This window comes from Chlamydomonas reinhardtii, chromosome 7, assembly GCF_000002595.2.
Source record: "Chlamydomonas reinhardtii strain CC-503 cw92 mt+ chromosome 7, whole genome shotgun sequence".
Taxonomy (NCBI): Eukaryota; Viridiplantae; Chlorophyta; class Chlorophyceae; order Chlamydomonadales; family Chlamydomonadaceae; genus Chlamydomonas; species Chlamydomonas reinhardtii.
Genome location: NC_057010.1, coordinates 6349248 through 6366967, shown reverse-complemented (window position 1 = coordinate 6366967; position 17720 = coordinate 6349248). Strand labels below are relative to the sequence as shown.

Genomic DNA, 17720 nt, shown 5'->3' with positions numbered 1-17720 from the left:
TACAAGGTAAACACCTGCCCGGTGCCCTAACAGTCACAGGTGCCGCAGGCCAGTTGCTCGGCCACCCTCTTGCAGCCATTGCTGCTGAGGCGGGCTGATGGACATTCCCGCCCGCCCACCCGCTGACCGATACCCAACCAATGCAATCTCCTGCCCATCACACACCGCCGCTATCACCTGGCCAGCGACAGGAAAGTTGCAGCAAAGCAGGAGCAGGAGTAAAAGGCGCTGCGAGGGTTGTCTTCAAAGGTACGCAGGTCAGCAATATCCAGGAACGGTGGCACTCCAAACATGGAAAGAGTGCCATACATCTCGACCATGCCTGACCATGCCGTCGCAGGCCAGCGTGTTGCAGAGGTCCGTGCGCCCCACAGTGTTACCAACGTTTCACGTTTGTACTTGCCGCGATGAGTAGCCGATGACAACACCGTCTCGGCTAGCCCTCGTCAGTTACATCCATGTCCACACATCACCCGCAGTCCCGCACCCACGCCCAGGACTCTGCCATAGGCAGGCCCCATCCTGGGTGGGCGAAGTTGCCCTCAACCAGTCAACCCCAGCCCGAGGCACACGCACGTGGCCACGCGCCCAGCACAGGTAGGATGCAGCATGCGGCACGTGACTGGTTGCGGCACTGGGGAGCGCAGACCAGCAGCTGCTAGGGCTGCGCGGGGGCAGCCAGCTGACGCATGGGACGAGCGTAGCAGAAATGCCCAAAAACCCCATTGCGATTCGGGTTGCCAGCAGATATTTGGACAGACTCCGCCCAGCCTTCCTTCACTTCCTGATGATACCATGCACTTATTGCAGATCGCCCTTTCGCTAGGTAGTGGGGGTCGCTTTCGTTGTGTGTCTTTTCGCCTGTCGCGGCCGTTCTGAGGCGCCGCAGTCTGCAGTGCAGCCTTCTGGTAGCTCCTTGAACACTGGTGTAGCCACAGCGCTAGGAGTGGCTTGAACCGTGCCCAAAATTGCCCGCACAAATTGTTGTCCGGTCAGCTCCTGCGGGCTCGACGCTCCTTGGCGCGGCTTCTTGATTAAAGAATAAGTCTTTTTCAAGAGGTTCAACTATCTACAAAATTAAGGGACATACGCGCAGAGGCGCGGGAAGCCTGCAGATGACCCGGGCTTCTCTGACGCCAGTTGTGGCTCCGGGACTGCGAAACTGAGCTGGATTGGCTTGAAGTACATGGGACCAGATAATCAGATGCCTGCTGGCTCAGGCGCAGTGGGCAAGTCGCAGCTCGCGGTACCCAAGCAGCCGCAAGGCGGGCTCCCTGCCGGCTCAGGACCGCACCTGGGGCAGTCAGCGGGTGCTCCGCAGGTCTTCGCCCCGGGCCTAGCGGGTGCAACCGCCGCGGCTGCAGCCATGCTGGGGCAGCTGCAAAGCTCCGGCGCCATGCTGTCAGGGCCGCAGCCGCAGCTGCCGCTGGCAGCGCCGGCGGCGCAGCAGCACCAACAGGCACTCCAGCAGTACCTACTGCAGCAGACACAGCAGCTACAGCAACAACTACAGCAGCAGCAACAACAGCAGCAGCAGCAGCAGCGGCTGCAGTTGGCTGCTGGCCAGGGTGGCGGCGGTGTGGCGCCGTGCATCTCCCCAGTGCTGCAGCACCTGCAGCTGCACCGCCAGCTTCAGGCGGCGGCGGCAGGGACGTCACAGACCTCGCAGAACTCGCTGTCACTGGGGCCGGGCGGGCAGATGCAGCTTCTGCCACCGTCATTCCCGCAAATGCCCGGCCGCTACCCGCAGCTGCCGGGCCTGGTGCAGGCGCCGCAGCAGGCGGCCGCGGCCTCGGGGGCGCTCATGGCGCTCAGCAGCCTCATGGCGGCGGGCGGTGTGGCGGGACCCGTGCCAGGCCTCGCGCCGCCCGGCGTGCACGGCGTGCCGTCAGGGGGCATGCGGCCTATGGGGCCTGGGCAGCTACCGCTGGCGGCGGCACCATTGCTAGCCAGCACCGGCCGACCTGGGATGCCGCAGCCAGGCGCCGCGGGCCCGCCCTTCTTCGGTGGCCCCGGCGGCCCCGTGCCGGGCGTGGGCGGCCTTCAGGTGCCGCTACCGGTGCCGTACGGAGGCGGGCGGCCGCCGGGGCACATGGCACTGGGTCCAGGCGGCGGCAGTGCGGCAGGCGGTGGGGACAGCGCTGTGGCGCTATTGCAGCAGTGGCAGCTGCAGCAGTTGCAGCAGCTGCAGCAGCAGGCCCTGCTGCCCGGCCTGCCGCCTGCCGCCGCCAGCGCCTTCCTCAATGGCGCCATGCTGGGTGCCGGCATGCAGCAGCAGCAGCAGCAACCAGCGCTGTCGGGACACAAGCCGCCACTGCAACAGCCCCTACAGTATGCACTGCCGCAGCCATCACTCGTGAGGCGCCCCGTTGCAGTGGCAGCAGGGGGCTCTCCGTCGCTGCAGCTGCCACCCCCGCAGGCCGAAGGCGGCATGGCCAGGTCTGCGCCGGCTGCACAGGCGCCTGCAGTCAAGCCCGAAAGCAGTAGGCAGGTAGGCGACATGGCTACTGCTGCTGCTGCTGCCGCTGCTGCCGCGGGCGATCATTATCGCAACGGGTCAGGGAGTGGCGATCGCCATGGGCCCCCGTCACCTCAGCAGCAGAGGCAGCCGCTGCCACAGCCGTCTCGCCAGCTGCAGGCGCCGCAGGTGCAGCAGACGTCGGGTGAGTCCTACAGCACCGTCACCGAGGGCAGCACGGAGGCCAGCAGCGGCGCCACCAGTGCGGGCTGCAGCCCACCGGGCGCCGGAGGCACGACGGAGGCGGCCAGCCCGCGCCAATACGACAAGTCCTTGGGGGGCGGCGGTACCGGGTCCCCTCCAAGTGGGGGCCGCAGGCTTGCCGGCCCAGCTCATCCAGCCGGCGCCGCCGGCGTGAGGGCTGACGGCTACAAGCGGCGGCGTGACGACTGGGAGGAGGAGGAGGAGGTGGGACCTCCGCACTGTGCCAAGGCGCTGGAGGCCGCGGCCGTAGCCGCCGGGGCCACACCGGGGGGACCGCTGGATGGTAGCGAGACCTCCGGCGGCCTGGCCAGTGGCGGCGGCGGCGGCGTGACCGGCGCGGACGGCAACGGCAGCGGCGGCTCCACCACACTGGGGGCGCCGGCACAGCGGCGCAGCCTCTCGGACGAGGTCGCGGCGGCACGTGCGGCCAGGGCTGAGGACGCACGCCAGCAGCAGAGGCAGCGCGCGGGCCGCTCTGGCACGTCGGACGCCGGCAGCGGCAGTCGTGAGAATGCGAGCAGTGGCATGCGGGACGTGCAGCTGGCTGAGGGGGGGTCGAACGGCGGCGCAGCTGCCGGCTCTGACGCGATGCAGGTGGACATGCGCTGGCAGCAGACGCAGGCGCCCACCGCGGCACAGGCACAGACGCAGGCGCAGCAGGCGGGCCGGGGCAGTGCTGGATCAGCGGGCGGTGGCCGCGGCGAGGTGCGCGGCTATGGAAGGGAGGCGGGGCGCCGCGGGGAGCCGGACACGGATATGGCGGAGGCGGAGGGCGAGGGCGAGGGCCAGTCGGAGACGGAGTGCAGTGACACGCCGCTCACCTCCAGCAGCTCGCAGTCGCAGTCGCAGTCGCAGCAGCGCGGCGCGGCCTCCCAGAGGCAGCAGCACCAGGGAGGGCCAGCCGGCATGCAGGCAGGCGGCCGCGGCTTCCGGGAGGGGGAGGGGGAGGGCGGCCGCATGGGCGCCAGTCCACTGCCGGCGTCAGAGGCGGCTGTCGGCGCGGCAGGTGCAGACGACGGCGTTGCCAGGGCAGGAGGTGGAAGTAGAGACGGGAGCGGCGGGGTTGCTTTCCCGACAAGGGGCAATGACGGGACCACAGCGGCAGCGGCGGCCGCTGTGACAGCTGCTGCGGCTGGCCTCAGCCTGCGGGCCGCTCCACCGCAGCCGTGGGGCGAGCAGGCGCAGTTGCCTCCCCAGTTCCAGCCGCACCAGCTCCAGCACCAGCAGCACCAGCAGCCCATGTTCTCGCCGCCACCCCCCGGCGGGCATATGATGATGCCGCCACCGCCTGCATTCCCGCCGGGTGCGGGGCCGGTGGGTCCTGGCGGCCCGCTGCCGCCGCCGCCGCCGGGCCCCCCGGCCCCTGCGGGCGGCCCCGCGCTGCGCGACCTGCTGGGCGACCCGCTGTACGGCGCTGTGCGCGCCACCCTGATGCGGCAGCAGTCGGTGTTCGTGATGCAGCTGGGCGAGCTGCACAAGATAGCGCGGGTGCAACAGGTGAGGCATGGGGCGGCAGCCGGCAGGGAGAGAGGGGGCAGAACGGGAGAAGGGAAGGGCCGGGCCTGGCACAGGTAGTGGTGCTGCGCACCGTTGGACCCGCGCGCTGTTCCACGAGGGCCTTCGCTTGTGTGCCCAAGTCACGTCAAGCGCTCGGCGCTCATATGCCAGGCTACCCTCTCAACACATAAACACACACGCTCCCCTCGCCCGCCCGTGCAGGTCATCTGGTCGGAGATGCTTGTGGTGGACCCGGCGGGACTGCAGGCCGCCTGCATGGAGGCCGGCTTTGCGGGGGCCGGACCCGCCGGACCCATTCTGCGCCTGCCGCCGCCCCCGGCCCCCGGTCAGCAGCAGCAGCAGCAGCAGCAGCAGCGGCCCCTGACGCCGCAGCCGCACATGGGCTTGGGCACGGCCACGCCCGAGAGCCAGGAGGGCGGCGGTGTGGCGGCCGGCGAGCAGCAGCACCAGCGGCAGCGGCCGGGCCTGGCGTCGGTGGCGGGTGCGGCGGAGGCGGGCTACCAGCTTACCAGCGCCACCACCGCCCACGAGGCCCAGGCGGGCTCCGTGGTGGCGTCCGCCGCAGTGGAGGCAGCCGGCGGGTACGGCGGCGGCGCCGGCACGTCCTCGCAGCCACATCACGGGGCGCAGCGCTCGGCGCCCGCAGCCCCGCCGCCTCCCGCCGCCCCGCCTCTGAGCCGCGAGGAGCTGCGTGTGCGGCTGCTGGGCGACATGCAGCTGCTCTTCAACCTGCCGCGGGGGCTGAGAGAGAGGGTGAGCGAGGCAGGCGGGGCGGGATGTGGCATGGCGTGTACGTGTAGTCGTGGGGCGTGGGCTTCCTGTGCTTGTGCGTGGCGGGTTCGGCCCATGTCCTGCCCAGGTGGCTCCGGGTGGCACTAGGTGGTTGCTCCGGCAGGCACACATGCAGACATGCAATGCAGTGCCACTGGTCGGAGTCAATGCGCTCTCACCCCTCGCCGCTGCAGGTGCTGCGCTCTGTGCCGCCCGAGCAGCTGGTGCGGCCGGCAGTGCCGCCGCCTCCCGCACCGCGGCCCGCAGCCACCATGGTGGGTGGCGGCGGCGGGCTGGGTGGCGGCGGCAACGCGGTGGTCCGACCCGCCGCCTCCAAGCTGTACACACTGATGGACGGCGACGAGGGGCCGGCGGACAGCGAGCAGCCCACGGTGGTACAGAAGGTGGTGGCTCAGGCGACTGCACGTGCGGCGGCTGCGGCGGCAGAGAAGCAGCGGAACAACGGCGGTAGTGGCGGCGGCAGTGTGGCAGGAGGCCCGAATGGAGGCATTCCAGCGGCAGTTGGCCAGGCGGGCCCCTTCCGGCAACAGCCCACAGCGGTGAGTGGTTATGAAAAGTTCAATAGGTAGCTGAATCGCTCGTGTAAATGCAGGAGCTGTGCGTCTCGGCAGGCCTTTTGCTGCGTCCTTACGCCCTCGTGTGTTGGCCTGCAGGCGCCCCCCTCGCCTCACGCGGCCCAGCCTGCGACACGGCTCGGCCTGCCCGACGGGGCCGCGGCGGCGGTGCCCAGTCCGCACCAGGTGCTGCCGCCCTTTCCTCCACACGGCATGCCGCAGCGGCCACAGGCGTCAGCTCTCCTTATGCCGCCGCCCAGTATGCACCCGCACATGCACCCACCCTCCCCCGCAGCCGCCTTCGGACTGCCCCCGCACGCACTGCCCGCGGGGCCTGGGCTGGCGCAGCCGCACGCGCTGCTGGGCGGAATGCCGCCCGCAGCCGCAGCCGCAGCCGGGCTCGCCGTGGGGCCTCCGCCACACGGCATGGGTGCTGCGGGGGCGGCGGCGGCAGCAACGGCGGGCGCTGGGGCGTTCGGCAGCCCCGGCAGCAGCTTCCGCGCCCCGCCGCACCCGGCGCAGCCCGGTCAGCCGCTGCACATGGACCTGCCGCCCCAGTGGTCCGGACCCGCGATGCCGCAGCACGGGCACCTGCCGCTGCACGGGCAGCTGCCGCCGCACATGCACATGGCCATGCCGCTGCACGGGCAGCTGCCGCCCGGCATGGCAGGCCCGCTGGGGGCACTGCCTGCGCGCGGCCCGCTGCAGGGCGGTGCACCGGGCGCTCCACCCCCCGGCGGCGCCCCGATGGCCGTGGCAGCGGGCGGGCCGCGGGGGCCGCTGCAGCAGCCGCAGCAGCCGCAACCGCTGGTGAGGCCGCCAGGGGTGCCTCCGCCGCTCGTTGGCACTCCGCCGCTGCCTATGCCGCAGCCAGGGCCGTCAGCCGCGGCCCCAGTCCCGCATCTTGATGCGGCTGGGACCTCGCAGCCGCAGTCAGCGGCTGCACCAGCACCCACCCCCGCAGCGCCGGTTCCTGGTGGCGGCTTTGGCGGAGTGCTGCCGCCCGCACTGCCCGTGCTCTTCTCCAGCCGCCAGGGGGCGGGAGTGGGAGCCGGTGGGACCAAGGTAGGCCTGACGGGGGTTGACCTGCTCCGCAGGGCACCTGCCCCCCGGGTGCCGTACCTCGTGCGCCGCCCCGCATGACCGCTTTGCTGTGCCTCGAGCTTGATGTGTGGAACCCCATGCACCACGTTGAACCGAACCTGCTCTTGCAGTACCGTGTACGAACCTGCTGTTGCAGTGCCGTATGCGAAACCTTGCTCAGTCTCTCAGCCTCAGTGCCGCCGCCCCGCACTCATCACAGGTGCCCCCAGTGCTGCGACCGCCCGGAGTGCCCGCCCCCGCTATCCCAGTGCCCCGCCCAGTCGCATCCATCGACCCACATGAGGCCTGGTTTGCCCGCCATGTGGCCGGAGCCGGAGCCGGAGCCCAGCCCGCTGCCGCCCAGCCTGCAGCGGCCACACCAGCAGCAGCGGCAGAGGCGGCTGGGGCTGCGGGGCCTGCCGCTGGAGCTGTCGGTAGCCGACAGGCACAGGCACAGGCGCCCAGCCAAGGCTTGGGCAGTCGGCCGGGCTCACTGCAGCGCATTGCAAGTACGGAGCGGGTCGTGGGCGGTGGCGGCGGCAGTGCCGCGGCGGTCACAGGTACCGGCGCGCTCCAGCAGCCGCCTGAGCGTCAGTCGCAGCCGCAGCAGCGGCAGGGCGCTGAGGAGGCTGAGGCGGCGCCCTCGGCGGCACGCGGCGGCCCCAGCGCCGATGTGGGTTGGGTTGCGGCTGCAAGACAGGGCCAGCCGCACCAGCCGAGGCCCGCGTCGGAAATGCAGGCGGGGGCCCCGCAGGACCAGGCGCCCAGCGCTTCCCAGCCGGAGGGGCTGGAGGCGCAGGGGCAGCAGGAGCTGCAGACAGGGGCTCCGGGTGTGGCAGGGGCTCCAGCGGCGCCGCCTTCTGCTGCAGTGCCGGTGCCGGCTGTGGGCCCCACCAAGTGGTGGCAGGACCCCAACACGGCCTTCGGCGAGCTGGGGCTGGTGGACCCACAGGTGTGCAAGGGTGGGGTTGGAAAGGGCGGATGTGGATGCGTGAGGTGCGGGGAGGACCTGTTGCGGGCCCCACCTGCACACGGGCCTGGACGGGCAGGTCCCAGGTCCAGGGCAGGGAGGAAGGGTGTAGACGACTGGCGTGGCCTGTTGGTGCGTTGTTGTGGCCCGTGCACGCTGTGCGGCTCCGACAACCCTGCGCACACCGCGACACCGCCCTGACCGCTACTGCCGCGCAGGCCCTGGGCAACACGCCGGCAGTGGTGGAGGACGACGAAGAGGACGACGACGACGAGGCGGCGGCGGCGGCGGCGACGGCGGGCCTGCAGCCCGGTGACGCGCTGGCGGCGCACATGCAGCTGGTGCAGTCGCTGGTGCCTGCGCCCAGGTGGGTGTGGTGTGGTGCGGGGTGCATCGGGGAGGCATGACTGCATGGGGGAGGCAGCTTTGGGAGGCAGGTACGGGGCAGGGCACCAGGTATGGGGCTGCAACCTGCCCGGCTGTTTACTGCTCTCGCCTTCCTGGGCTAACAGTGTGTGGTCCTGGCGCTCACCGTGTCCGCAGGGCTGCCGGCAGCGGCGAGGGCTCGGGCAGCGGTGCGCCGCCCCCCTTGCCGCCCCTCAAGAAGCGCGAGAAGTACATGATGCAGCAGCAACAGCAGCAACAGCAGCAGCAGGCAGCGGCCGTTGCAGCAGCTGCTGCTGCCGCCGGCGGGGCTCCTCCGGGAGCCGCCCCGGGCCAGGGCGCGGCTGCGCTAGCTGGCGCCAACCAGGCGGCCATGGCTGCGGCGGCGGCTGTGGCGCTTGGACTGGACCCCGCCACTGCGGCGGCCGCGGCAGCACTCATGGCGTCGGGTGTGGCGGGCGGCCTGGGCCCGGGCGGTATGGGCGGCGGCGTGAGGCCCGAGGTGCTGCTGGCCGCCACACGCATGCTGCAGCCGTCCGCATTCAAGGTGCGGCTTTAAAGTGGGGGGGGGGCGCTCCTGCCTCTGCCTTATCATAATGGTGCTGCTGCAGTCTCCTGCGGTCCGCCACCACACACCGCGTGTTTCTGTCCCTGTCCGGTGTGACTGCCCCCACCCTATATGGCTGTGTTGCTGACTGCCCCCACCCCACCCCACCCCATCCCCTTGTAGACGGTGCCCCCCCGGCAGCAGCACAGCAACCGCGGCAGCAACCGCCTCACCATGAGCACACACACCGGCGCTACCGAGTCCATGGCCAGCGGCTGGGGCTTCGGCCTCAGCCGCCGGGCCGGAGGGGGCGCGCAGCCGGAGCGCTCCGAGGCGGGCGTCAGCCGGGCCACTGGCGGCGCGGGGCCGCACTACCGCACCAGCGGCAACGGCGGCGCGACCACGTCGGCGGCGGGTGGTGGCGCGGGGCGGCCGGCTCGCAAGGTGGAGCGGAAGTACGACGGCGAGGCCAGTGAGGCGGGCGGCGGGGCGGCCTCGGCGGCCAGTGGCGGACGGCGCCCAGAGGCACAGCAGGCACAGCAGCGCCCGCAGCAGCAGCAGCAGCAGCGACAGCAGCAGCAGGGGGCACGAGGTGGCATCACGGCTGGCGGCGCGGCCGCGACCGGCGCTGAGGGCACCCAGGGTGGCGCTGAGGCCGACGAGGCTCAGACTAGCGGTGCAGGCGGTGGCGGCGGCGGGGCGGGCGGCCGCGCAGCAGGTGGTGCCGCGGGCAAGGTGCGGCGTGCCGGTGAGGGCCCCTCGGTGGCGGCGGCGGCAGCAGCAGGAGTCGGGGGCGCGGTGCGGCATCCGCAGCAGCGGGCTGTGGCTCGTGCGGGGGGTGGGGATGACGTGGGCGAGGTCAGCAGTGGGGCGGTGGAGGCGGCGGAGGCGGAGGACGGGATGTCAGAGTAGAGGCGGGCCACCTGCTCGGCAGTAGACTACAGGATCAGGCGAAAGCGTGATAGACCTCGGGTGCAAGACACACACTGAATAAGGTCCTCAATGCGGCTCAATGCATTACAGCCAGGATAGGGCTGGTGGATTCGCATGCAATGATAACTACGGCGGCATATGCCATGCGCCATGTGCCATGGCCATGAGACTATGAGAGACTCGAGACGGAGGTTACTACGAACGGACGCTACGGTATGCAGGCGGGACCATATATAATTGGAGTTTGATTCATGCACGATCATGGGCATGAATTGAGGTGCGAGGTGCGAGGCGCGCCGACAGGCGGGCGATTATGAGTGGTTGTACATGCTACGTACTGAAGCACGTGCCAGGTTCTGCTGTCCCGTTGTGGCGCCTGCTGCCAGTGAGCGCAGCATGGACGCTGTGGTGGAGGGGGCGCTGGGTGGCCTTTGGGCTTGATGCCTTCATGGTTCGGGAACTGTGTGCTGATGCGTCAGGCCCCTGCGTGTTGGCGTGTCGGCTTCAAGGCGCGCCGTGTGGCAAATGCCGAACCCGGCGGGTGGTGGGGAGGTCTTGGTGTGAGAGCGGGGAGTGCACTCCGGCAGGCGGCCAAGGAATGACGGCGTGAGAGACTGTCGCGCTGAATGAAGGCCACAGGTTGCCATACCGTACAGAGAGGCTCGAACAGAATGTGACAGACGTAGGGAGGAGCGCAGGCGCCGGTGCTTACAGGAATTACTGGTCGCGTCCCCGCAAGTGAGGCGAGCTTATGGGAATTACCGTACGTGCAGTTCGTACGACGTGCGGTGCCAGGTGTCGCGGTCAATCGGCATCTCAAGCTGCGCTTGCCCCTTGCTGCCAGTAGGTATGCGTCTCCCTGCCATCCACGTGCCCGTCCTGCCTTACCGGTCGGCGAGGGCTGGCGGGGGGTTAGCGTGCCCCGGCCCCCGCAGGGGGCGCGGCGCACCTATACACTTCAGAAAGGGGGGGCCCCTGTCAAGTTGGCAAACACACGCTCCCGGCCCCCGCCGACTGCACATAGCCATTATTTAAGCCATCCATTACACGAAGCTATTGTACACAAGGTAGAAGAGGCCCCAGCGACAAAGTTCCGATACCCGACTCGAGCCAGGGAACCTCGATCACGAAAGTAACTGAGGCTAAACCATATTTAGCGCACTCTAACGCATAGAATGGTGTCCGATGCCTCAAGAAAGACAATTCTTTGGCCGATTTCATCGCACAGGCTGGTGCTGGTCCAAGGTAACTATCAGATACGTAGATTGCTTCAATCTTAGCACTTATGTATTTGTCAGGATGCCCGTAGGCGCGTAAGCTGCGAGTGCGAGCACCTGTCCTTATTAGTGCCGTGCTGGCTGCCCCACAACGTGAGACCTATGAAGCTGAGACTATGTTATTCTTATATTTGCAAAACGTGTAAGGCTGAACGGTTTCGCCGCAAGGGCGAACTTGAACTTACTTCGCGCCGTCCAACCGTCCGACGTCCAGGCGGACAGCCCCGACCCCCCAGCACCGGCACCCAGATCACATTTTACTTATATATAGTGGAGTCTGTATCTCGCGGTGGGGGACGGTATGACGGGTTTTGGTGCTGGGGGGGGGGTTGGTTCGGCAGGGTGCGGGGCCGAGATGCAGGCACGCGGGGGAAGTCCGCGCGCGCCCTCGCAATTTGACAGGGCGTTGGCCCAGCTAATAATATTACATAAATACGTAAGTATTTAGAAGCTGCGCGGGCGAAAACGAGCGATTTTGCGTCCCTTGGATCCCATTTCCCCAGACTCCAATTCCCCCGACCCCGACCCCGACCCCGACCCCGACCCCGACCCCGACCCCGACCCCGACCCCGACCCCGACCCCGACCCCGACCCCGACCCCGACCCCGACCCCGACCCCGACCCCGACCCCGACCCCGACCCCGACCCGGTCACCGGTCCTGGAGGTTGTGCGCACGCCAGCATCCGCAGTACCTTTGGTCCAACGTTTGTTACGACTCTGGCACTCAGATCATACTCAGACTTCAGTCGCCACTTCTACACCAGCCTCCTCTCGTGCTCGGCATTTTAACACTGTACATTGCGTCCCCTGTCACTTGACGCCCTTAGGGGCACGCTCCATGGATCGCATGGCGGTCCGCTAGTGGTGGCCTGTGGTGGGGGGCTGGCAAGGCCTCGTGCGGCTGGCTGTCATTTGGCTGTCATCCCTACCAACGTCTCGACCTCGAAACACAGCACGCATATATAGCTTAGATGTCTTACTGCTGCGGCAAACTTACTCATAGGCTGTGCCGGTGAACTCTGTCAACTTCAAATTTTCGCCAAAGCAGAAATGTCGACACGGCGAAAATCAACGCGAGCTACAAACTTTAACAATATCCAGGAGCAGCAGGTATTGTTCTGCGGTTTTGCCAAGAGCACTGCTGAAGTTGGCGCTCAATTCTTCAACGTCCAAACCTTGTCTGCGAGCTGACCGACGGTCGCCGGAACCTTGCCCCGTTGCTGTCGCAGCGCAATGAAAAGATTCAGAAGCGTCAGGCCGTGCGGGGCGGGGACGGTGTCCGGCAGCAGGTGCACCGGGTCCTGACTGAGGCCGCGCTGCAGACGGTGTGGCAGCTCTACGAGAAGTACGCAAACGCCAGCCCGCTGCTGGAGCGATATGCGGAGGACGGCGGTGGCACGGGGTCCTCAGCTGCAGGCGCCCGGCGGAGTGAACGGCGCAGGTGGGGCACTGGGGTTTTGTATGGGTGGGGGCAGGTGGGGTCCTGGGCCGTGAGGCTGCGGTGTGGGACACGGCACTGCGCTTCCATGGCACTGCGGGTGCGCGGGCGACTCACCGTCATGCGGTGTGTCGCCTCAAGTGACGCCTGGTGTCATGGCCGCGTGGACAGCTGCCCTTGTTGCAGGCACAGGTGCTACCGGTAACTAGCAGGCGTGACTAAGCCGTGATGTGTGGGTCTGGGTCTGCAGGGCGGGGAACAGCGGCGGCGGTGCGGCGGCCGACGACGACGGCGCGGGCGGTGGCGCGGTGAAGGAGGCCCTGGCCGGCGCGGAGGCGGCGGCGGCGGCGGAGGCGGCGAGGGTCTGGGAGGAGAACGGTGAGCTATGTGCGAGGGGACCGGTGACCTGGCTTGCACCTTGAAAGTGACGCCGCCTGCTGGCACTGGGTCATAGGCACCAGACACGGCCCAGTCACCACTTCTCATCACCACCACCACCACCACCACCACCACCACCACCACCACGCTCATCACTCCGGCCCCTATGCATCCACCTCCCCCCTCCCCCCCCACCTACCCGTCCACCCTCCCTCCCCATCCTTCTCCCTACCCCTCCCCCCCCTCCTCCTGCAGGCCACCACTGCCTGGACCTGCTGGAGCCGCTGCTGCTGCCGCCCGACACAGCCGCGCCCAAGTGGGTGCCGCCGGGGGGGGGGGGGCGCAGTGGGTGCAGACTGCAGAGGGTGTGTTTGTCCTTGTGCCGGCCCGGAGGCCCGCAGGCCCGTAGGGAGACTCGGCAGGTGGCTGCCCGCGACCCTCTGCCTCCCGCAGCTGCACCCGCACCCGCACCTGCATCTGCCGGCCCGCGGTGCACCACGCCCGCCTGACCGCCCTGTCAGCCGCCCCTGACCCCCTCCGCTCTGGCTCCCCCACCCCTCAACACACACACACACTCCCCCCCTGCCCCCCAGGCACGTGCAGGAGGCCCTGATGCACCTGGTGCTCAACGCCGAGGCGCACCGCACACATCTGTCCGCCAGGGCGCTCAGGTGGGGCGGCGGGCGGGGGCAGCCATCCACGGGGGACACAAAAGCGCGTAACAACTGAATATGTACTGGGTTTTCGGGTTGTCGTGATACGGTTAGTGGGAATTGAGTCCAGGGGTCTCAGCACATGGGCGCGCCCCCAAACGGACCCCGGACCAGACCGCCAGCACCGGGTGCCAGTGGGAAGCAGCTGTGCCGCCGCCCCCGCGACCTGTCCCCGCACTCCTTAGGCTACGCCTGCCTCCGCGCCCTGAGCCCCACCTCCCGCTCCCCTACACCACCTCCTCCCCCACACCTGTTCCCCCACACCCCCAGCCTTCTGGAGCGGCTGCTGGAGCGCCACCCGCCCGTGCGCCTGGTGGGGGTGGGGGGCACGCCGGAGCCAGGTGAGGCCGGGGAGGGGGGCGGGAGCAGGGGGAGCTGCGTGTGGCAGCTGGGTGGTGCTGCCGCCTGCGGTACGTGCTCTGGTCCCCGGCTCTTGGCATCCACCCGCATTCCTCCCTGCTACTGCACCCCTCATGTCCCGCTTGCCGATGCCGTTAAGGTGTTGGGGACCAAGGCGGAGATGAGGAGGACGAGGAGGAGCAGCAGGAGGGCAGTGGTGGGGCAGGGGGCGCGGGGTCGGCGCGCCGGCCCCACCTGGAGGTGAACCCCGACCTGTGGGAGCCGGTGTCGGGGTGAGTGCGGCCGGGCTGGGCGCAGCGGGCTGGGAGCTGCATGGGCGCTGCATAGGCGCGTTGCTGCGTTTGCGGTGAGCCATGACCCTTCTTGCTGCCGCACCTGTCACAGCGATACCGCCTGTTGCCGTTCGCCCCTCGCTCCCATGATTCTGTCCCACCGGACACACACACACACACATACACACACACACACACGCCCCTGCTGGTGCTTCCGCAGCACCTGGACGCGCGCTCCTCTGTGTGGCCTGCCGCGACTGGCACGCGGGCTGCAGCAGCTGCGTGGCCTGATGCTGCTGGCGGGCGGCGCACACAACTGCGTGGCGCGGGCGGTGGAGGCGGCCGGGCACCCGGCACTGCCGCGGGCGTCAGACAAGGGTGAGCAGGGGAAAGTTGGGCAGGCAACAGCAGGGGGCAGCGGGGTGTACTTGCGGGTTGAGCACCCCTTGCAGTGTGACACACACCGCACACACACACACACACACACACAAACACACACACACACACACGAAACATGAAACACGAAACACGTTTATGGCGCACTTGGAGCGGAGGTAACTATGGCTACAAAAGAGCAGTCGGCGTGTTCATCCTTTTGGTGCTTGATGGGTATCCGTAAATGATCCGGCATTTGGGCGGGTCTCATCTGCGTGCCGTTTTAAAACAATCACGCACACACACATACACACACACTCACACACACAGAGCACCATCAGCGCACCTCTGCTTCTTCCATCCACCTGCCCTGAAGAGGACCGCCGCCATCCCCCTCGCCCTGCCCCCCCCCCTCCCCTCCAGACGCGGCCGAGTGCGGGGACGTGGGCCAGCTGCTGCTGCTGCGCTACTGGGTCCGCATGCTGTGTGCCGACATGGAGGTGCGGCTGCAGGCGGCACACAGCAGCCTGGGGGCCAGGGGGCGCGCGGAGGAGGCCGCGGAGGCAGGCGGCGAGGCGGAGGAGGCGGAGGCGCGGGCGGCGGTGGATGGCAGCCTATTGCTGCGGCTGCTCAAGGTGCGTACCGCATGGGATGGGGGTCGGGGGTTGGGGCTTAGAGCCGTGGGGGGTGCTCTCAGCATGCAGTGAGCCAGTAAGGGGCAAGGCAGGCGCGAGGCAGTCACCTGTTGTTAGGGATGGGGATGAGAGACAGCAAACGGTGGGGGCCGGCGGTGCTGCTGCAATGCCGGATGCCGCACAGCACCGGAATTCGTGACCGGGCAAACGCTGCCCACTCCCTGCCACCTAATGCTGCCAATGCGCCTCGCGTCCTGTGTCCACGGCGCCCACCCACCCTCCCCCACTCCCTACTTGGCCTTGCCCAGACCGCGGACCTCAACCTGGGCTGGCAGTACGAGACCAACGCCAAGCCCAAGCTGGTGCGGCTGCTGGCCTCCACAGCCGTGTATGGAGCCATGGGGGCGCGGGCGGGGGCGGTGCTGCCGCTGCCGGGCGGGCATGGCAGCAGCGGCGCGGGGGCAAGGCCCGGCGGACCTGGGGGCGTTGTGGCGGTGCCGCCGGTGGTGGCCTCGCGGCTGCTGGTGGCGGGGGGCCCGGGCGAGGTGGGGCGCCTGGCTGGGCGGCTGCTGGGCTGCCTGGCGGGCGGGCTGGCGGCGATGGAGGCGGCGGACGGCTACTCGCGGCGGCGGTCGGCGGCAGTGGCCTAGTGAGTGGCGCGCTGCGTGGGGCAGAGGGGGGTGGCTCAAGGGGGAAGGGGAAGGCAGGCCGGGGACGGGAGTGCGAGTGAGCCATTCAGATCAGCTGGGTGCTGTGCACGCTGCGGCCCCGGCACGTGCCAGTGGGGCATGCCCCCCTCCACCACCATCCGCCCCGCCCCACCCAGCCACCGTCCGGCCTTCTCCACTACCACCGTGACAGACCCCACCACTACCGGCACACGCGCATGAGTCAACGCAGATGCACACATACACATAAGCACGCACAACCACACACGCGTTCACACACTCACACTCACGCCGCAGCAATGAGCGGGTGGAGATGGACCGGCGGCTGGCCAAGGTGGTGGGCAAGGAGGCCGTGTACGGCAACCCTGACAACGTGCAGGTAGGCGGGGGGGAGGCAGGGAGGGAGGGAAGGAGGGAGGGAGGGAGGGAGGGAGGGAGGGAGGGTGCAAGGGGTTGCGTAGTGGGGGAAGGGGAGTAGAACACCAGGTACAGCGGGCAGCACAGCCCAGGGGCTATGTCTGCCAGTACATGCCACTGGCGAGGGATGCGGCGCCTGCTGTGTCTGCTGCGCTGCTGGTGTCCCTGCACGCCCCTGCACACACGTGCCAACCCACTGCCCACCGACCCAGCCATCAACAAACACAACCATACACACGCCGCCTTTCCCCCAGGCTCTGCTGTCCTGCCTGCCTGCCGCCAGCTGTGTGCGGCTGCTGAGCTACCTGGTGGTGGAGGCGGCGGAGGAGTGAGTGCAGGGCCGCGGGGTGGACACACACATACACACACACATACACACACACTGTCCTACGCGTAATGTTTTCCTTGTGCTCTTTAACACACACACACACACACACACACACATATATATATATATATATATATATATGTCTATGAGTCGGGGCATATGTACCGGTATGGACATGTCAGCTGCTTCACTTGGCTTGGGAGTCGCGGCCTGCACCACCATGCACGCATGCTCACCCGGCTGCCCCCCAACGTCCTGCTGTCACACACGCTGCAGGCAGCTGTCCGGTGCAGCGGTCGCGGGTGCTGGTGGCGGCGGCGGCGGTGTGGCGGCGCTGGCGGCCCTGGCGGCGCACTACATGGATGGGGGCGTGAAGGACTCTCCGCCGCCGGTGGGTGTGCCGGACTGGTCCCGTACACCGTACAGGGTAGCGGGACTCGCGCCCGCCCGCCCTCTCTTCATGTGCCCACCCGACGCGCCATCAACCACCCCACCCTATCCCAAGCATCTCACCCTGCCGCTCCCACTCGGCCTCCCCCCTCACCTCACCTCCCCTCCCCACCCCCCCACCCCACCAGGTGCTGGCCTCGCCCGCGCTGCGCTACCTGCTGGGCGACCAGGATCCCCAGGGCGGCGGCGGCCAGGAGGGCGGCCAGGAGGGCCAGGAGGGCGGCGGCGGGCACTGGGCCTGGGGCCTGCGCTGCATGCGGCTCAACAGCCAGATGCCGGGCCGCGTGGGGCTGCCGCTGCTGGTGGCGGCGCTGGCGGCGGCAGGATGGCGGCATGCGGAGGAGGAGGCGCGGCGGGCAGAGGCGCATGAGGGCGCGGGGGAGGCCGAGCGGCAGGACGCGGAGGACGACGAACCGGAGGCGGGGGCGGGGGCTCGCCTGACGGCGGCGCAGTGGCGGCGCGAGCTGGCGGCGGTGGCGGCGCTGAGCCAGCGGGCGGCGGCGCGACTGCGGGCGGAGGGGCTGGTGCGGGTGGCGGACGGCGCGGGGGCGGGGGCGGGCGCAGGTGTGGGTGGTGTGGGGGCGGACGGTCTAGCCATCTACATCCAGATGCGGTGTGCAGAGCAGCTGGCCGAGCGCCTGGGCAACCCGGGGGCGGCGGCTGTGGCGGCGGTGTGAGGTAGGGCGTGCAGTGCTGGGTGCCTGACCGGTCGGGGGGCGCGGCAGCACGCGGCCGCAGCGGCTGCAGCGGGGCTGAGCAGCGGACACGACCGCTGTGAGTGCGAGCGGTGGGACAGGGTAATGGGCAGGTTGGCGTGGTGTGCAGCGCATTGTATGTGTATGTGGCGTGACTACAAGCACTGGGGTGGGGACGAAACCGAGCCGCACTGTAACGCTCTGTCACAA

At 69.0% G+C, this 17720-nt stretch overlaps 3 protein-coding genes across 3 annotated transcripts; all 3 read left to right on the top strand.

The window, feature by feature from the left end:
- Nucleotides 1–795: 795 nt before the first annotated feature.
- Nucleotides 796–10471, top strand: CHLRE_07g357500v5 (uncharacterized protein). Its single transcript, XM_043064688.1, has 8 exons — nt 796–4219; nt 4442–4993; nt 5206–5571; nt 5686–6651; nt 6890–7621; nt 7858–8006; nt 8183–8570; nt 8754–10471. The coding sequence occupies exons 1-8, from the start codon at nt 1205–1207 to the stop codon at nt 9480–9482; spliced, it is 6897 nt and encodes a 2298-aa protein (XP_042923256.1). The 5' UTR covers nt 796–1204; the 3' UTR covers nt 9483–10471.
- Nucleotides 10472–10555: 84 nt separating this feature from the next.
- CHLRE_07g357486v5 (uncharacterized protein) lies at nt 10556–11651 on the top strand. The gene is made up of 2 exons (XM_043064687.1): nt 10556–10812; nt 11284–11651. Exons 1-2 carry the CDS (start codon nt 10803–10805, stop codon nt 11568–11570), a joined length of 297 nt encoding a protein of 98 aa, XP_042923255.1. The 5' UTR covers nt 10556–10802; the 3' UTR covers nt 11571–11651.
- A 54-nt stretch (nt 11652–11705) lies between these two features.
- CHLRE_07g357450v5 (uncharacterized protein) lies at nt 11706–17719 on the top strand. Its single transcript, XM_043064686.1, has 14 exons — nt 11706–11891; nt 12011–12222; nt 12470–12597; nt 12853–12913; nt 13191–13268; nt 13581–13651; nt 13810–13942; nt 14163–14320; nt 14741–14952; nt 15261–15601; nt 15918–15999; nt 16292–16365; nt 16642–16756; nt 16944–17719. The coding sequence occupies exons 1-14, from the start codon at nt 11832–11834 to the stop codon at nt 17490–17492; spliced, it is 2274 nt and encodes a 757-aa protein (XP_042923254.1). The 5' UTR covers nt 11706–11831; the 3' UTR covers nt 17493–17719.
- The last annotated feature ends 1 nt before the right edge of the window (nt 17720 follows it).

Bases quoted from the DNA above. Each gene is read 5' to 3' on its own strand.
- CHLRE_07g357500v5 (XM_043064688.1), top strand. From the start codon at position 1,205: ATGCCTGCTGGCTCAGGCGCAGTGGGCAAGTCGCAGCTCGCGGTACCC. The intron at 5,572-5,685 runs GTGAGTGGTTAT...GTTGGCCTGCAG, and splicing joins TCCGGCAACAGCCCACAGCG to GCGCCCCCCTCGCCTCACGC. The intron at 8,007-8,182 runs GTGGGTGTGGTG...CCGTGTCCGCAG, and splicing joins TCGCTGGTGCCTGCGCCCAG to GGCTGCCGGCAGCGGCGAGG.
- CHLRE_07g357450v5 (XM_043064686.1), top strand. From the start codon at position 11,832: ATGTCGACACGGCGAAAATCAACGCGAGCTACAAACTTTAACAATATC. The intron at 12,223-12,469 runs GTGGGGCACTGG...CTGGGTCTGCAG, and splicing joins CGGCGGAGTGAACGGCGCAG to GGCGGGGAACAGCGGCGGCG. The intron at 14,953-15,260 runs GTGCGTACCGCA...GGCCTTGCCCAG, and splicing joins TATTGCTGCGGCTGCTCAAG to ACCGCGGACCTCAACCTGGG.